At 40.6% G+C, this 18636-nt stretch overlaps 1 protein-coding gene across 1 annotated transcript in view; it reads right to left on the bottom strand.

Annotated features, from left to right (window-relative positions):
* FRAS1 (Fraser extracellular matrix complex subunit 1) overlaps positions 1 to 18636 on the bottom strand; it is a 467548-nt gene that overhangs the window by 164493 nt on the left and 284419 nt on the right. The window contains exons 21-26 of the mRNA XM_021669641.2: positions 14062 to 14214; positions 13685 to 13831; positions 7433 to 7579; positions 4606 to 4746; positions 3573 to 3713; positions 1860 to 2000 (exon numbers count right to left, since the gene is read on the bottom strand). Of these exons, the coding sequence (XP_021525316.2) occupies positions 1860 to 2000; positions 3573 to 3713; positions 4606 to 4746; positions 7433 to 7579; positions 13685 to 13831; positions 14062 to 14214 (870 nt within the window). The remainder of the gene's footprint in view (positions 1 to 1859; positions 2001 to 3572; positions 3714 to 4605; positions 4747 to 7432; positions 7580 to 13684; positions 13832 to 14061; positions 14215 to 18636) is intronic.

Here is an 18636-nt window from a genome sequence, read left to right as displayed (position 1 = left end):
CCACATCAGACCTGCCGAGGGCAAATAAAGAGGCTGGTGTTTGCTACCATTTCGTAGAACAGCACCAGTTAGTTTGCAGTAGAGTAGGATTATCAGTGGCTCCTACTTAGAATTCATGTGAAATACACATACTTCTTTGTCTTACAATTTTATAATCTCTGTCCACATGAAACATCTAATAGATAAAAAAGGATTTTTTTAACATGATGTAGAATTCATCCTGTCTCCTCTAAGTTGTTTTTGGCTGGTCTTTAATTGGTAGGGCTCCTTTTTACAACTAGGTCAGACAGGACAGTTTGGAAATGCCAAGTTTCAGTGGGATTACTTTGACTGTAAGATTGCTCTAAAGAAATTTCATTTTCACAAGTTGACTTATATCCTAGAGAGAAGTAAGTTGGCTCTCAAGTACTTAGGGTTTCCAGAAAGATTCCCCCAAAATAAGCCAAAAGTATTTTTTCCCATGGGGAAGTCTTAATATCTTTAAAGGCCAGAAATATAGAGACAGAAAATATGATTGACTATGGGTGTTAAAAAATGCCTTGTGTTATCAGTGAATGACTCTCAAAAGCCAACAAACCACTCAGAGTAACGTACTTAATATACTTCCAAAGCTTTACTCACTATAAAGATTTTGAGGTTCAAAATTAAGGCTGAATTTAAATTCACTTCTCTTTGTTATTTAAGGTAACGTGTCCATTAATTTGTTAGAAGAGACTGGCTTCAATTCTTGTTACTTTTATTTATTTATTTTTTAGACAAAGTCTCGCTCTGTTGCCCAGGCTGAAGTCTAGTGGCACAATCTTGGCTCACCACAACCTCCACCTCTCGGGTTTAAGCAATTCTCCTGTCTCAGCCTCCTGAGTAGCTGGAATTACAGACACATATTACTGTGTCTGGCTAATTTTTGTATTTTTAGTAAAGATGCGGTTTCACCATGTGGGCCAGGCTGGTCTTGAACTCCTGACTTCAGGTGATCCGCCCACCTCTGCCTCCCAAAGTGCTGGGATTACAGGCGTGAACCACTGTGCCTGGCCAATGTTACACATTTTACATTGATTTCAAACAGGGGAGCTTGAAATCGATCCACCTGAAACGTGTGAACCTCATGAAGCAGACTTCTCATACTATTTGTTATTTATTTATAATTTATCTCCAGTGTGTGAAAAAGGATGCACAATTGCACTTTGGCATAATTAGCTCTGCTGACTTATATAAATATAAATTATATGTAAATAGAGTTATGTGCTATTTAACATTTCAGTCAATAGCAGACCACTTATATGATGGTGGTCCCATAAGATTATACTGTATCTTTTCTATTTTAAGTATGTTTAGATAAACAAATACTATTATGTTACAATTGCCTTCAGTATTCAGTACACTCACATGCTGTACAAGTTTGTAGCCTATATTATACAGCCTTGGTGTACAATAGTCTATACCATCTAGGTTTGTGTAAGTACACTCTATAAAGTTCAAACAAGATGAAACTGCTTAATGATGCATTTCTCAGAATGTATCCCCATCATTAAGCAACGTGTGACTGTATATATATAAAATTTTCTATAACATGGATGTAGTTCAGGAACATAGCTACGTTTTATGCCAATTTCTTATCTGATAGCTATGATGTTTAAGGCACAGATTGCTTCTTTTCCTTTCCAAAGATTATAGAAGTTGACATTCCCCAATTTTCCATATTCTATAAAGAGTCCCCTACTCCTTCATAGCATCATGAGTTTTCCCAGATTGGGAATGCTGCATTTTATATCACATGAGTCAATTATGTCTGCAAACTCAGACTTCACATAGAGAAATTACTGGTAAATTCACCAGACCATCAGAGGAGAAGCACTTACCAGAACATGTTTCATTAGAGGAGTGGGCAGAAAAGCCAGGAACACAGTTGTGAACACAGAGGCCACTCTTCAGAAAGAACCCATTGTCACAGAGGTGACAACGGTCCTTGTCACTGCACTGCAAGCACCCCTTAGGGCAGGCTATTAAAAAAGGAAACACTAAATGAGGCTCAATCAAGGAACACCAGGGATAGAAAAATAAAGGGATTGTAACCAGAAGAGTCACAGCAAAATGATCCCCAAGTGTAACAAAAGAGAATACTGACAAGTTTCCCCTGTAGAACGTATAGGGAGCTAATCTGTAGAGAGGAACACTCCTCACTTTACACAGTGAGATCTAAAAATGTCACACATAAATGAGTTGTTTAAAAAGTTAACCATACTGACTTGTAAGAAAAGACCTTTGTAGTGATTAAGAGCACAGACTCTTTCTAGGTACACTTCCTCCTCTAACTGTCCCAGCTGTGACCTTGGGCAAGTTCTGTATAACAATTGGTGCCATAATTATCTTGTCTTAAAAATGGGGACATTAGTAGCACCTAATGTGAATAATTGTTGGGAGGATTACATGTGTTACAATGTGCAATGACTAAAACAGTGCCTGGTACACAGGAAGGGCTCAATTGTTCTATTACTACCACCACTGTATCTCTTACTATTGTTATCAGTAGTAGTAGTAGTAGTGGTAGTAGTAGGAGTAGTAGGAGGAGTAGTGGTAGTAGTAGTAGTAATAGTAGTAGTAGTAATAGTAGTAGTAGTAGTATTTAATAGTATTTTAAATACTGGAGGAGAGGAGCTATTAACAGGACCATAGGATTACTTATTTGAGTCAAGTTAACAATCTTCTATGAAGAGTTTTTACTGCCTAATTTTCCTGTTTTCTTAGTTGAGATTTTGCAGTAGAGAGGCTACACAGTATAGTTTAAAGGGCCCTGGATGGGAATCAGAAAACTTGGGCTTATCATCTGATCTTAAGTTGCCATGATTAACACTTCTAAGTTTCTTATTTTTCTTTCACTTGTAAAACAGGTTCATAGTGTCTGTCATATTTTATCATGTCATTGTGAATATTAAATTAGATAATGCAAATGGGGGAAATTTAGTGATATGTAAATGCTATGCCTGGTTAATAGCATTATTATTAAATGTCAGGTATTACAGTGGGGCCCATGAACCAAGCTTTGATAGGTACGATGAGAACAAACTGATAAAATTCTCTTAGCTAATCCAGTGGACAAGAAGATTAAGACTTGGGGTTCAACTTTAGTTTCATAAAAGCTCCAGTGTGTTTCACTAGACTGTCCCCGAGAATCCTATTCTTTAAGGATATTATGCCAATATCATAGTCATGGGTGGTTTCGTCTAAACACCGAAAAAATTCTGTCTATATCAATAGGGCTGATCCACTATTAATGGATCCCTAACTATAGATCAATATAAGCTTTACATTCCATAAAACACTGGCTTTGTTTCCATAAAGAACTTTGGGGACAATATTGATTTGTGTAAGAGAGTATTGGCTTACACTCCTATATCCTATTTAACCAACATATGGCAGATATGCATGGGAAGCCATCAATTACTTAGGCTAAGCTCCCTGGGCTTTCATTCTGCTTCTAATTCAAGTGTTCTTGGATACCTGAGAGTCAGCACATACGGCTTACTTGCTACCCTCACTTCGTTCCAGAATACTCAGCACAGCCTTTAAGTTACCTGTGCATTTGTGTTTTGCATGATCTGCAAAGTACCCCTTCCCACATTCCTGGACACATTGGGCTTCCAAGAGGAGAAATGGCCCTTCACAACGGGTACACTCATGAGGACCTTGGCACTGGAGACAGTAGCTGTCACAGTCTGAAACACAAAAGTCAAGTCATCAGGAATCTGTGTGGCTTTCCAGGTCCTTGTCAGAAGGCAGCATGAGATGTCCAGCAGCAGTGCAGCCTGGTGTACCGGGCAAAGGACCATAGGAAGAGCCAAGGGTCTGGGTTCTGGTTGTGACTGTGATACTTACCAGCTGAGAAACTTAGGATTAGTCACTCTACCTCACTAAGCCTCAGTGTTCTTCTCTATAAAATGGGGGTTGATATATTGTCCCACCCACCCATGGAAAATGCTACATAAACTATAAAGTAAATGACAGGTGTCAGCAACTATTATTATTAGTCCTTGGCGCTCAGTACTTTTGCTGAAGTGTTGACCTTTCCTGGTTCATCAAGTCAGTTCTTGTTCCCCCAGGAATTCTCCTAGGAATGTTCTCTGTGCACTTTTGATGGGATTTTCAGGGTCTGAGAATTGTGTAGTGTTCAACTGAAGCTAAAAGGGATACTCAGCCAGAGAGAGGTGATTGTGAGCTATATGGTATTCAGAGGGCTGAAGGGGGCAGATGGTGAAATAATCAGGTCCTCCCATGTGCTCAAATGTCTAGGGTACAAACACCTTCTCACCTGGAGGACATGACTGTTAGATTTTTAAGAAAAAAAGTAATGGCTAACACATACTTGTTTGTGTGGTCCTGTACACCCAAGATTCCCATACTGGTCTCAAATTTTAGCAAATGTTTTCTTAGGGCATAGAAGAAGAAAATGGGAAATTTTCATGATAACAAAGATAGCTCTTAGGAAAGAAACCAGAAACTGGGTAAAAAGCAGAAGGGGAAACTTGCCACAGGTTCCTTCTGAAATCAGTACAAATCAGAGGTGGGCGAGGTGTGGTTGAGCATGGAGCAGGGCCTCCACACACTTACTTTTGCAGCGGCCTGAGTCCTGGTAAAATGATAACGAACACTGCTCCACACAAGCCCCATCCTGGAGAACGTAGCCGTCCATGCACTGCAGGCAGTCTGTTCTCAGAGGCCCACTGCATGCACTGCAGCTCCAATCACACTCTAAAAAGAAAGTCTGTATTAGATTATCTTCCTCTCTATCCACCCTCAGACCCAGCAACTCATTTATGGGGATGCTGTTTGCAGCTGCAAGGAGTAAAATAAGGACCACATAAGAGATGCCAGATAAGTAGGCTCAAACAAGGTTTCTGCTTGTTGTAGCCTGAATGCTTCTCTGAGGTTTAAGTGTTCCCTAATTATGTCAGACACGGACATGTACAAGGAGCGCTCCATGCTCGTGCCAAGCCTGCTTGTCGGCAGGGCTGCTGAGAAACCAGATCACTTTGGTCTCAGTTATTTATCCCTGTGCCACACCAAGTCTTTATGCAAAACATGCCTCAAGGAGTGGCCAACTTGCCCCACAAACCTAACCCTGACTTCTTCCAAATACTCAATCCTCAATAGGTAAAGAGATGTCAGAGACTCAACTAAGAATGCATCTGCTGCCACCAGCTGCATGAGTTTCTATCTCTCAAAACCAGGCATTGACGAAAGTGACAGAAAGAACAAATGATACCAGAATTATATGAGGCATAAAGGTGCTGTCCAGAAAGAAAGAGGTTGGTAAAACAATAGATCTCATTTAGGCATTAGAACGGACACATTTACATGTTAATTTGCTCCATAAGCACCTATGGGATGGTCACTGAACAGCAGGAGGGGGCAATATAAAGGTGGTAGGTGTAGACCCCGTCATCAAGGAGCTTATGTTCCAGAGGGGTCTAACCTTGGATGTGCACACAAATAATCCAGAGGGGTTGTTAAAAATATGGATTAGGTTCAACATCAGAATTATCAAATCAGAGTCTCAGAGGTTGGGTTGGGGCACGGGAAAATATTTGCTGCTGTACTTGTTATTGTGATTATTATAGTTGTTGCCGTGGCTGTTGCTGTTTTTAATGACCCAGGAAATTCTGACGCAGTCAGAAAACTCATGTTTGAAAGCCAGTGTTGTAGCTGGTAAGGGAAGTGCTACATGCATGGAAGACGGGACGGGACAACACAGTTAAGTACATGGGTTTTGAAGAAAGGTAAGTCTGTATTCAAGTTGTGGCTTTACTACTTTTTATCTTTATTATCCTACAATAATGTTTTAATCTATATTATCCTTGGTTTCTCATTTGTAAAACATAGGTGAGAATAGTACACATTTCATTGTGTTATTGTGAAGAATAAAATGAAATAATGAATTTAAATAATTTAGCATAGCGCCTGGCATATAGTAACAACTCAATAAACATTTGCTACTGAACTCTTTCTCTTAGAGAACATATGTCCATTCAGGGCCACCCTCAATCTCATCTTCCATTCCTTTTGAGAAGCTGGAGAAACCTCTCATTAGTTACCTTTTCTCTTCCTTGATACAATATTTCTAAGTCCCAAAGAAATCAGTTAAATGTGCAAGACAGTACACATGCTTCCAAGAAGATTCACAAAGTTAATCCTATTCATTTATTTTGGCTGAATCAGTCCTGAGGGAAAATGACTAAAACAGAGCCTTGAAAACTGCCAGCATAGTTATGAAATCATTTATAATGGGGTGGATTTGTGATAATCTTGTTTTTCACCACAAACTGACAGCTACTGGTTAGAAGGCAAAAAACAGAAAAAAACTTCTGTGGTCTTGAGCACAGCAGACCACCTAAGTTGACAACCAAGTAGAATTTCTTGGAATGCAAAGTGTGTAATTTTGCAGAGCCTTAAAGCAACCTAAGTTTACCTGACAGATGTTTGACCTCCATATCCAAGCTCTAGTTTCTCTGCCAGAACCAGAGGGATAGAGAGAGCTGTGGAAGGAGGCAGGAATGAGGAAACCGACAGGAGCAAGTAAAACCTGTTCTTTATCTCTGCTTTTCCTCTTGCTGAGCACTACCATTCAAGGAACATAAGCCCCAAGAATTCCAGCTACTGGAGAGCAAAGAAAAAGGCATTTGGCTTTTGACATTATCTCCTTATAAATTTCCTTGGAGATAGGGACTATGTCTTCACTCATTTAAGTATGTTAAGCAGAGTTGAACACATCAGACATGACTCCTGACCTCATTAAGCTTAGAGGTAGCAATCCAGAGTTGTAAATGCAAACACCTACAGCCCAGGAAAGTAATGTATCTTCAGAACAGGGCTTGTGTGATAGAAAGGGAATGGTGAGGACTGCTGGAGTGAAGAGATCCTGCTCCATCCAGCGGGGACAACAGCTACACCATTCCAACCTACAGTTGCACTGTTGGGATGCATATCCAACATTACTAGGGCTTCTGGTTAAAAACAACACACACACACACTTGAAAATCTCAATTTTGCATGTGAAATCTTCAGATTTTTAAAAGGCAAATAATTAAAGATTTTAAAGCACTGGAACATTATTTAGACCATGCAAAACATGTCTATGGGCCTAATACAACCTGAGGATTTACAATTTGCCACCTCTGGTCTTGTTACCAAAATGTGGCACAGTGTCTGACACAAGTAGGTGCTCAAAAATACATGCTTAATAAGTAAATAAAGGAGTGACTAAATGACTACATGCCTACATACATACATACATACATACATACATAATTCTTGCTACCATCAGAGAAAGTCAAAATATATGATGACTGTTATTTTCCCAATATGGAAAACTAGACATCGGTAGTAAAGGGGTGTCACTGAGTAAAAGAATCTTTCCACAATTCAGGTAGAGCTTTACCTCTGCACATGTTGGTGGAGAAGTCAAGATAGTACTGTGGGGCACAGCTCTCATACTGACATTCCCCAAAGAGCAGAACCTTGTTTGGATCTCGGCAGGAGGTACAGCTGGCCTGTGAATCACAGCTTCCACAGTGTGTGTCGCATGCTGAGCAAATAGGAAAAGAAAATGACCAGATGATTACAATTGCAGATACTGAAGCACTGACTAAACCTAGACAGATGCTGTATAGGAACAAAGCCTTGCTCCAACCTGCTCCACATTTCATTATGGCTCCTCGCCCTCCCCTGTGATTAGCAAAAACAGAAAATATTAGTTTCCAAAATAGAAAAGGGTAATCTTATTTTACAAAGAACATAAATTGCAAATCCAAGAATGAAAATCCCATATCCAAATTGCTCTGTGATTCAGCAACAGAATTTATGCTTCCTCTAATATCTCTGGAATTACAGTTCAGAACTTAAACCTTACTTCTTCAGGAATCAAGCCCCCTTTAGTTCATAATGTAGATTCAGATTTTTGTGTGATGTCAACATTAAAAATAGGCACCAACTTCATTGGAGAGCTTGGGAAAATCCATACTTTAAGATACAAAGGACTTGAAGGTGAACTGGTTTATTGATTTGCCTAGTTACAACTCTTAGAAACTAGCCGGATAACTCTGACATTCAGGGATGATCTCCCAATCTGGTCATGCTTCCATCTTCCCTCATTTAACAACTGGCATTTCTCCATCTACATAGTCAATCATGCCAGCAACCTTGGAGTCTATCTTGACGCCTCTCTTTCCCTGACTCCTAATCCAATTACTCAATGGATCTTATTTATTCAAACTCTCCAATATAATTCTTAGAACTTTTTGCTTTTTTCCATTTCCACAAATGCCAATATTTCTAAGCCATCATCATCCCCTGCTGAACTACTATCACAGCCTCCTCATTGGTTTCCCCAACTCCGCTCTGACCCACTTGCAATCTATTTTCCATGCATCCACCAGAGTGGCTTTTAAAATTCATACAGCTCAGGTTTCAGAGTACACTTTTGCCTTCAAATTCAATGTCATTTTTCAATCCTGGAAAATTTCCAGTCACCATTTCTGCAAATATTGCTCTTCTACCATTCCTTCTATTCTCTCCCTCTGGAAATCCTATTATAACATGCATATTGGAATCCTCTTAATATAATCTGAGTCTTTAACCCTTACTCATTCTTCAGTCTCTTTTTCTGGGGCCTTTGTTAACTTTCTATTCTAAAACAGGCCTTCCATTATAGCACCCTATACATGTTTTTTATGCCATGTACAGCAATTTTCATTTAAATGATTATTTGATTAACATTTGTATCTTTTAAGCTGCAAACTTCATGAAATCAAAGAACAGGTCTGTTCTGTTCCTTATAATGTTCTCCAGCACCAGCTGGTTCTCTGTCACATGGTAGGTGTTCAATAAACACTTGCTACATAAATGAAATAAAGCTAGATATTGCACAAAATATATACAAGCACCAGCATCTCTGTCTCATTCTGAAATCTTCTCTAAGTATGTGTCAGAGGAAAAGTCTAGAGAGAAACCCAGTGAGCTTTAGATTTATATGATATTAAAGTATGTGGCATAGGGCAGGAAAAACACTTCCCTGAAAAATAAAAAGAAATCACATGGTATTGTTTCACCTAAAAAGAAAGATATTGCTATAAAACATTCATTAGAATATGTATATTGGTAATTTAAGGTCATGGGAAAGTTCTAGACTGGATTTTCAGTTCTAATTATTTTCAACAATAGAAAAGAATATTTTAACTCTTGTAAGCTTAGATGGGAATAAATTTTTATCCTTTTCATTTTTGCTAGAATTTCTATGCATGGTTCATCTTAATTTTGGCAAAGTGTTTAATAGAGATCCCAAAAATAAAGTTGTGAATACAAAAATGAAGTGAGACCTAGTGATTGTAAGTGGATTTGAAGGTGGTTGAAAAGCATACTCAAAATGTGACCAGCAAATCCTTACAATTGATAAAAATAATGTCCACAGTAGAATATCACATTGATCAACCCTTAATTTCTTGCTTGATCAATATTTTTATCCATGACTTTAATGGAAACAAAGAAACCAAGCTAATGACATTTAAATATGCCACATGCACCTATATAGGAAACATACATAGTTAAGTTTCACTATCTGGAAGAACAACTGTTCAGTTACCTTGACTAGTTGAAATAATGAACCTACAGCAATCAAGTGAAATAAGCAGAACTCTAAGAATAAAGTCCCACATATATGTTCCAAAACCAATGGTACAAATACAGGATGAAGAAGATCTGTTTAGATAGTAGTTCCTATAAAAAAAAAAATCTAAGACTTTTAGTCAATAACAGACTTGATAGTAACTAAAAACATGATACGGTTACTGAAGATACTAATGACATCTTAAGCCGAAGAGTCTCCATGCAATGTAAGGGTCAGCTGGTCCTCCCTTCTTGACACAGAGCTGCAAAATGAGGGCCCTGAATGCCAGTTCCACAGCCAGGGGTCAAGGCCAATTCCTTACTTTAGTGTCTGAGGGTTTCTCTTATGACTTACTTCCACCTGCCTCTGTGCCTCTGTGTTTCTGAATCTTTTTTTGTTTTTGTTTTGTTTGGAGACAGGTCTCACTCTGTCATCCTGTCACCCAGGCTGGAGTGTAGTGGCATGAACACAGCTCACTTACAGCCTCCACCTCCTGGGCTCAAGTGAATCCTCCTGCTTCAAACTCAATATAGCTGGGTTCACAGGCACATACCACCATGCCCAGCTTATTTTTAAATTTTTTCTAGAGACAGGATCTTACTTTGTTACCTAGGTTTATTTCAAACTCCTGGCCTCAAGTGACCCTCCTACCTCACTCTCCCAAAGTGCTGGGATTAAAGGTGTGAGCCACTGTGCCCGACCTGAATCTTTCTAGAAAGTACTCATTCCCCCTTGGAACCTTGATGTATATCTCAGTTCCTTCACTTACTTCTAAAAGAAATGGATTCATGCTGAGTATTCTGAAGTGTTGGAAGACTGGATGGAGGATTTGGAGGGACACAGTAGTGTCACACTGAGGAACAGTGGCTTCCATGACTTCTTGCTCTTACCCCTTTCCAGTGTAATCAGTAAATGGCTGACCCTGTCTGACACAGAACAGTTCTGTAGGTACCAATGTCCCTTGAATTCTCTGCTTCTATGGTATTACATTCAGACCCCACAAAGTACTAGTCCTGATGCATTCAGGTTGGTGTGGCCACACCTGTAGTAGTAGGGGCAGTTCTTTGAGGTCAGTGACCCCCATGGCAAGTGCAGGCAGACAGTGAAAAAGATGGCAGAGTGGAGGAAATGAGGGCAGTGAGGGAAACTGGGATGTGCTATAACCATCACATCTGTGATGTGTTGTAAGGAGCAAAGAACCTCACAGTGTGGGGATTCAATCACCTTCTTAAACAGACCTGTTTTCTGCTGTAGGTCTAAGAAATGGTCATCCACTCTCCATACTCCGTTGGTTATAGGTCTACATGGAACAGAGATGTCCAAGTGGGGAATGACAGTTAATTTCAAACTTTGGAGAGTAATCATGTGAAGGAAGGAGGAGGCTTATTCTATGTTACTTTGGAGGCAAGTTCTAGGGTCAATTAAAAATAACTGTCCAACAACTCCAGCTCCCTAGCAGTGGAACTGGTTTACTTCTGTGGAAGTCTGTGGGGGTGAGTGAGAGTCTCTGCACTGGTGCAAGGTTGGCTTGAGTAATTCTGGAATTCTCCTCCAATTCCAAAGCACTATAGTTTCAAGTACTCAGAACTTTACCTACCATCTCTTTTTTAAAGTTCCTGTCTCAACTGGTGACACTTAGATTTTTGAATTCACTTAATAGTTCATCCTCTCAAAAGATTCCTGTAACCAGAATATCTAGAAAGCTCTCCAGTCCTTACTTCCTTCAATAATTTGGTTATTCCTTAAAACTGATTACATTTCCTCAAAAACCCTTATTATAGAATTTCTAAAATTGGCAAGCCAATAATTGTCTATAATTATGAGTATTAAAATAAAGCATTTTTTTGTTTGTTTTGTTTTTTGAGATAGAGTCTCGCTCTGTCGCCCAGGCTGAAGTGCAGGGGCGTGATTTTGGCTCACTGCAGCCTCTGCCTCCCAGGTTCAAGTGATCCTTCTGCCTCAGCTTCCCCTGAGTAGCTGGAATTACAGGTATGCACCACCATGCCTGGCTAGCTTTTTTGTATTTTTAGTAGATGTGGAGTTTCACATGGTGGCCAGGCTTTTTATATAAATATATTTTTAAACATACTAGAAACTCAAATATCCCAACTTAGGAGCATACTTTTTCAATCTTAGAAAGAATGAAATTTAAGGACTAAACTTAGGAAATTCCTAGTCCAACTAAAATATTCTAGGAAATTCTATTTACATGGGAGTGTAGCAAATGTGTTCATGCAGAGGCCGCCCTGTCCCAAGACAAAAACTTCCCAGAAGAGAAATATTTCAATGCAATGTATTTTTGTCACCTATACTTCATATAAGGGATTCTATTTTTTTCTTTTGAACTTTTATTTCTGTGATTCCACTGCTGTGAAGAGCTTCATAAATCTAAGTCACTGTTTCTCCACCAACACTCTCTTGCTCTTGAATAGAACATGGAAGTATTTCATTCTTGTCTCTTGTATTACAGAATCTACAGATTCTGGCAGACAGTTGATATATACAAAGCAAAGGTTTTGTTACAAAAGCAATCTTCCTACCGGTCCAAAAAAGTTTGTTTTTAGATCTCCAGTACCTCCACAGATGATGCAAAGGGTGAGTTCCATATAACTAATGTAAATTTTTGCAAGGATCTCAATAAACTAACAGTAATATCTATCTTCCTATCTATAAAATAGAAATATTTTTACTACTTTATTTGCCTCTCATTTTAGATGATGATGATAAAAACAAAACAATGGTTAATTAATACTGACAGCTTACTCTCCACTATCATCTATGTTAAATGTAACAACAAGATAAGATGTAGGTATTGTCATAATCTTCCTTTCACAAAAAAAAAAAGAAACTGAGGCCTAGTGGTTAGCTGATTTGCCCAAGGTCATAAAGCACTAAGCAGCAGTTAGGATTTAAACTTCTCTGACTCTAGAGCCTGCTCTCCTAGCCCCTATTCCACAATTCCTTCCCTAGAACACACAACTGAAATATCACCACTATATTTGTTAACTGTCATTTTCAAATGTATAACAATTTTTTTTTTTTTTGAGACGGAGTCTCGCTCTTGTTACCCAGGCTGGAGTGCAATGGCGCGATCTCGGCTCACCGCAACCTCCGCCTCCCAGGTTCAGGCAATTCTCCTGCCTCAGCCTCCTGAGTAGCTGGATTACAGGCACGCACCACCATGCCCAGCTAATTTTTTGTATTTTTAGTAGAGACGGGGTTTCACCATGTTGACGAGGATGGTCTCGACCTCTTGACCTCGTGGTCCACCTGCCTTGGCCTCCCAAAGTGCTGGGATTACAGGCGTGAGCCACCACACCCAGCCAACAATTTTTTTTTAAATGACACTTGGTAACTGAGATAAAAAGAGTGGCACCAGCCTATCATAAATGTTCCTTCATCTGTGAAGGATTTCTTAATTTTTTTCAGGCAGATTTACCCTTTCCCTAATTTATCCTCTTTGTTTGTGCCTGACTCAAGGTAATTAATCATATTCTGACTTATTTGAGAAATAAGACATCTATATTAGTAACTCTCATGTAAGTCCAAATAACTACTATTTGGGCAGAAATGGAATATCTGCAGCATGCAAAGCCTTGTACACTGTCAATGTTCACAAACACATATAGGAAACAAATTAAATCCAGAGACGTGATTAGTATACCGATTACTAGAGCAAGCTCCACTCTCTGCCTAGGGTCATAAATGGGATTGCTGAGAAAAACTATAAAGATGAAACAAACTGACACTTCTATTTTTTAAATGAGATAACCCGAATAGAGAAGTTAAACAACCTGCCCAAGATCACACAGCTGGCACTTACAGAGGAGACCCCACCACCAGGCCAGCACTTTCAATTAGGCTGATATCTGAGCTATAATCTGCTAATGGCAACCTTATTGCTTTTGTAGATTAGCTTTCTTCCTTTTATAAAAATGAAGGCTACCAGTTGAGAAGATGGAGGTAAGGACCTCACATTTCTTTCAATGGCTCCAGAAAGGCAGGAAAGAAAGTTCATTGGAAACCTACCCTGGCAAACATGATTGTCATCAGGATAGTACCCAGGGAAGCAGGTGGTGCTGCAGGTGCCAGTGTGGGACAGCACGAGGTTGGTGTCACATGAGGAGCAGGAGAAAGGTCCTCTGCCCTGGCAGGTTCTGCAGGAGGAGTGGCATTCTGCAGAGGAAAAAAGACACAACAGAAACCGTGATGTCAGATTCTCTTCCAAAGCTGCATCCCAAGTGTGGGTAATAAAGTCCCAACATTGAGAACATTGGCAGGTTTGGTTTACAGTCCCATGGCATGCTTCCTGCCTCCACTCACAGGGAATTTCAAGCCTTCTCAGCTATTCCCCTGAAGAGAACCTCAGGCGGCAGCTCCAGCTCCTGAGTCCAGCGCTTACTCACTTTTACAAGCTCCTCTCTCTGCATAGTATCCTGAAGGGCAGTCAGGAACACAGTGGTCCCCAAGCAGCAGGTAGTGGGCATTCTGGCACCTCAGGCAGATGCTCCCGGTGTTGTGGAGATCAGCTGCACAGTGCTGGCACAGGGGGTGGCAGTCTAGAGGGGGAAGGGGAGCAGAGAGAAAGCACGGGTGCTCATGAGCACAAAGTCTCATCACTGCACCAAAGGGTAGAAGGGATTTCAATTACCAACACTGCAGCTGACAGCTGAAGAGTAGCCCAAAGGCAGTGTATTTCAGTAAAGTAGAAGTTTGGGACCTGTACAAATTGTTTGTTTGAAATTTATAGCAAATGGCCAGGCTGAGAGTTTTCATCCCTTTCCAATAGAATGACCTTTAAATACAAGGGTGTCACGTGATAGACACTTGCTAGGAGTATAGAGAGAACTTCCAGACTAACAGAAGCAGTAAGATCGATACTATCAACATCTCCCCTGGGGGTCTGAGACTGGAGTACAGCTTCACCCACCCCCTTCCTTCACAGTAATAGAGGCAGAAGGCAGAAAAATTCTAGGAAGACAGGGGTGGGTCCCTGGTGAAACCCCACCTTCACCATCAGAAAAAAAAAAAAAAAAGCCTGAAACACATGGCGCAAAGTTCAAAGAATGAATTTCTTCTATTCCTGATTGCCCGCCTTCTCCCAACCGGTTCTTTCTGAATCATGCCTTTCTACCAATTGAATGTTGCCTTTTCCAAAACTACCTATGGCCTGCCCACCCCCATTCTGTACTTATACAGACCCCAGACTAAGTCAGCAGAGGGAAGATAGCCTGACTCTGGGGAAGAGACAACCTGATTTTGGAGGAAGACAACCTGTCCTCCTTGTCTCCTCTCTAGCTCCACTCTCTGCTGAGAAATGTTTTCATCACTTAATAAAATTCTCCACTTTCACTATCATTGAATTGTCTGTGCGACCTCATTTTTTGTGGGCACTGGACAAGAGCTTGGGACCCACCAAGTGCTGGTACCCAGCAAAGGCTATCACACCAGCAGAGGGCAGCTGCCCCAGGCAACAAGGCATGAGGCCAACTGAGCTGCGAACACACCACTGTGTCAGACTGCAGACAGAGAAAATAAAAGAGCACTCTAACACCCACTCTGGGGCTGCAGGGTTATGGGCACCCTCACCTGGGTGCCACCACGTTTCTCCTGAGGCGACCTGCCTTGTTTGGCTGCAGGCCTCACATGGAGCTTGCTCCTGTGTCAGTGCCCGGAGTGGCCAGCCGGGTCTTGCACTCACTAACTCACATGCTATCTCCCACAAGGGGTCAAGCACAGCAGGCTGAGCAGATGAGGCACCACTGCTGTGAGTCCAGCAGAGGATCTGATAAAAATCCTGCATCAACAGGGTTCCTAAGCCCTCCGCAAGGCTCCTTCTCACAGATTTGGCCTTCTGGAGTCTGTATGCCAGTCTCAGCCTTCAGTATGAATGGACTGGGGTTAGTAAATAATTGGATTGAGTTGCTGGAAAATTTTAGTCTTTAACAAGAGATGAAGTTATGAGAAGAGTTGTGAGTTGAAAAGTCATTTTTATGACCCAATACATAGTACACAGTAGCTCTGTAATACCAGTTGGGATTAAAGATATAGAACAAATTATTTTGTCCAGACAACACTGTCTCTTGTTCTCACTCATATAATGGTCATCCTTTAATAAAGAACTTGATTGTGTTCAGCTTCCTTTGTAGGTGAAAACTTCCTGCTTTCAAGTGGTAATTACCCTTTAAGTCCCATTTATCATCCTTTATCCCAAAGGCAGGAGAAAATCCACAAATCTCAATTTACCCAACTAAAATGAAAAAGGAGTAAGATCTAGAAAAAAGAAAATAGAAGAAAGAGTTCTGGTTATGTGGCCATTCCATCTTTCCCTGTAGGATTCAAAGCACTTGTTTGTACTTGTTAATGCACCACCCATGGCCCCAAAATATCTTGTTTCATCTCAAGGCTGTAGTAGAGATTGTGATTTCTAGAAAAATCCATGTTAGTGAAACAGATTGCCTGCCCCTAAAGTCTCTTAAAACACGTCTTTCTCTGTACACTGTTGGCGATACTTTCCTAATTGTTGGTCATCTGGATGTGTTCCCCGTACACGAAGCAGATCTCCCTTCCATGTCCAGTGCCCACTCATCCACGTGAGAACCCTTCAGAGGACCTTCATAGGCATCCCAGAAGTTAAGCCAAGAAAGTCTGCCTCAAAAATGCTGACTCTTCTGGCAGCATACAAACTAACAGTCCCCGACCGTTCTCTGAACATTGGGAGTTACAAATTACAAGCAGCCTTTCGCCGATATTAGGAACAATTCATGATATCCTGAGAGCCAATTTAATCCTCATTTCAGTCCTCCAGTAAATTACAAAGGAAATTATGACCGAATTGAGGGAAATATGAGAAGGAGGCTACTTTCTCCAGATTTGGTGTATGGTTTCCACATGATGCCAAGCACTTTGTTCTCTCTTCCCTGTGCCTTCCTCACGGTGCCAGGAGCACAATCCCAGCTGTGCAAAGGGAAATTTTTAAAACTTCAAAAATTGCAAGAGCAAATGAAGGTGATAGCGTTTTATGATTACCTTAACAAGTGGGTAAATGTTAGGTCTGGGAACCTAGGAAACACTACAGATTTAAGGGTCCACTATTTGAAAAGCCATGGCCTCTCCTCTTTAAAGCAATTTCTTCCAGAGCTTTCTGAACTTGGGCATGCATCAACAAGATCTGCAGGTGTTCAGTGGTCTAAAGACTAGTTGCATCTAACAGATGCTTTCTCTAGCATGCAATTAGAGAAACATAAAAGAATAATCACCCAGGGGATGCTTTCAAGAAAAAGTCAGCAGATCCCTGTAGTATTCTGTGGGTACAACAAATAAGTATTTATGGATTTATCTGATCTCTGGATCTCTGTTTAAATAAGGAGTGTAACGTGTGTTAATTATTCTAAAGGAATCTGGAGCAGGTTATGGACGTTCCTTCCCCATCACCCAGCAGTGCTTTTAAACCCTTATTACTCTTCTCAAGTCACCACACCACTCTGCCAGCCCATTCATGTCTTCCCAGGTGATCTCATCTACATCATTAAGCACAGCATCCTGGATTCATTTCTTTCAACCTCAAAACATCTATCTATTCCCATTTTTATTTCATTTCCTCCCTTCTCCCAGGATAAAATGGCTAACGCCTCCGCTTATATTCTTGATCCGATTTTCAGTATTATTCCGCCTGCTTTCCTCTATCTCTCTTTACTCTCTCCTCAACCTCAACTTCCAAACATGCTCTCCACCGCCTACTGTCCTAAAAACATTTATCTACAAATACCTCATCTCTTGCCATCCCTTCACCACCCAACTTCCTTGCCTCTCTAACTCTTCATTTTATTGTAATCTGTCTTCAACACATTTTACTGCGGTATTGCTCTTGAAAAGGTCTCTGATGGTCTCTCAAGGACCGTATCTAATGGTCTCCTCTAATTCCTTATCCTACCAGAAATCTCTGCAACACAAGGCACTGCTGACCAGCCCTCCTCCTCAAAACTCTCTCCTCTCAGCATGAGTCACACAAGTGCCCTTCTTGGCTGGGTTCTCTTTCTTTGCCTAAAAGTTAAAGGCTATGAGGAACCCCTACATTTATAAGCCACCTCCAACCAACTTATAAATGTAGGGGTTCCTCATAGCCTTTAACTTTTTCTATCCTCCTAATCAAGTCTCTGGAGGTCTTAAACCAGACATGGCTGTTTGGCAGATTTGGGTACACAAATACCAGAAGTCAGTGGAAAGGTCTCAAGAGTTGGAGAGACTCTGAAATTACTCAGGGCCTCTCTCTGCTTCCTTCCACAGCTCCATGTTAAGCCATAAGAAAGCATCAGATCAGTCCTCAAATATATATTTCATGATGGAGTGCCCAGAGTCAAAGGAGAAATCAGTACATGACACCTGAAAATATAAAACAATCAACTCCAAGTTGCCCAATGCATCACTTTATCCAAGTTAGTTTATATTTCTGCCTCACACAGGAGATTATAAATACTCGAGTGTGGCAAATTGAATTTTCTGACTCTTTTTGTTCACTACCTATATTCATTCTATGGTTTAAAAAGTCATGCTGAACACCCAGTCCTATGAACAGACTCATTCCAAAGCAACAACCTGAGTGGCACCCATGTTAATCCACTCATGCAAACTTTCCTTCCCATTTTTATTAAATCAAGCTGAAAAGAATAATAAATGCCTAAAACCTAGGAAACACTTTTCTCTTCAGAGGCTTGAAGTCAAAATCTCTTTGTAGGAGAGAGTTTCTTGGGAGACCTCAAAATAAGTAATGATCTGCACAGAAAGAAGCCAGAAATCAGAGCAACAAGTGCTTGAGGATTAATATCAATGTTCTATCTTACAATTAGAAAAGTATAGTTCCCTAGGGCAGACTACAAAACTCAGGCAAGACAGGCTACAAGCAGCCGGTCCCACAGGGCACCACCTGCGAGCAGGTTTCAGGTACAAGCCTGGGGCTGCTGTAATCTACACAGAAGGGCTGA

This window comes from Aotus nancymaae, unplaced genomic scaffold, assembly GCF_030222135.1.
Source record: "Aotus nancymaae isolate 86718 unplaced genomic scaffold, 86718_ANA_hifiasm-v0.15.2.pri h1tg000006l, whole genome shotgun sequence".
NCBI lineage: Eukaryota > Metazoa > Chordata > Mammalia > Primates > Aotidae > Aotus > Aotus nancymaae.
The sequence above is the reverse complement of the archived record's forward strand: the minus strand, read 5'-3'. Positions and strand labels throughout refer to the sequence as shown.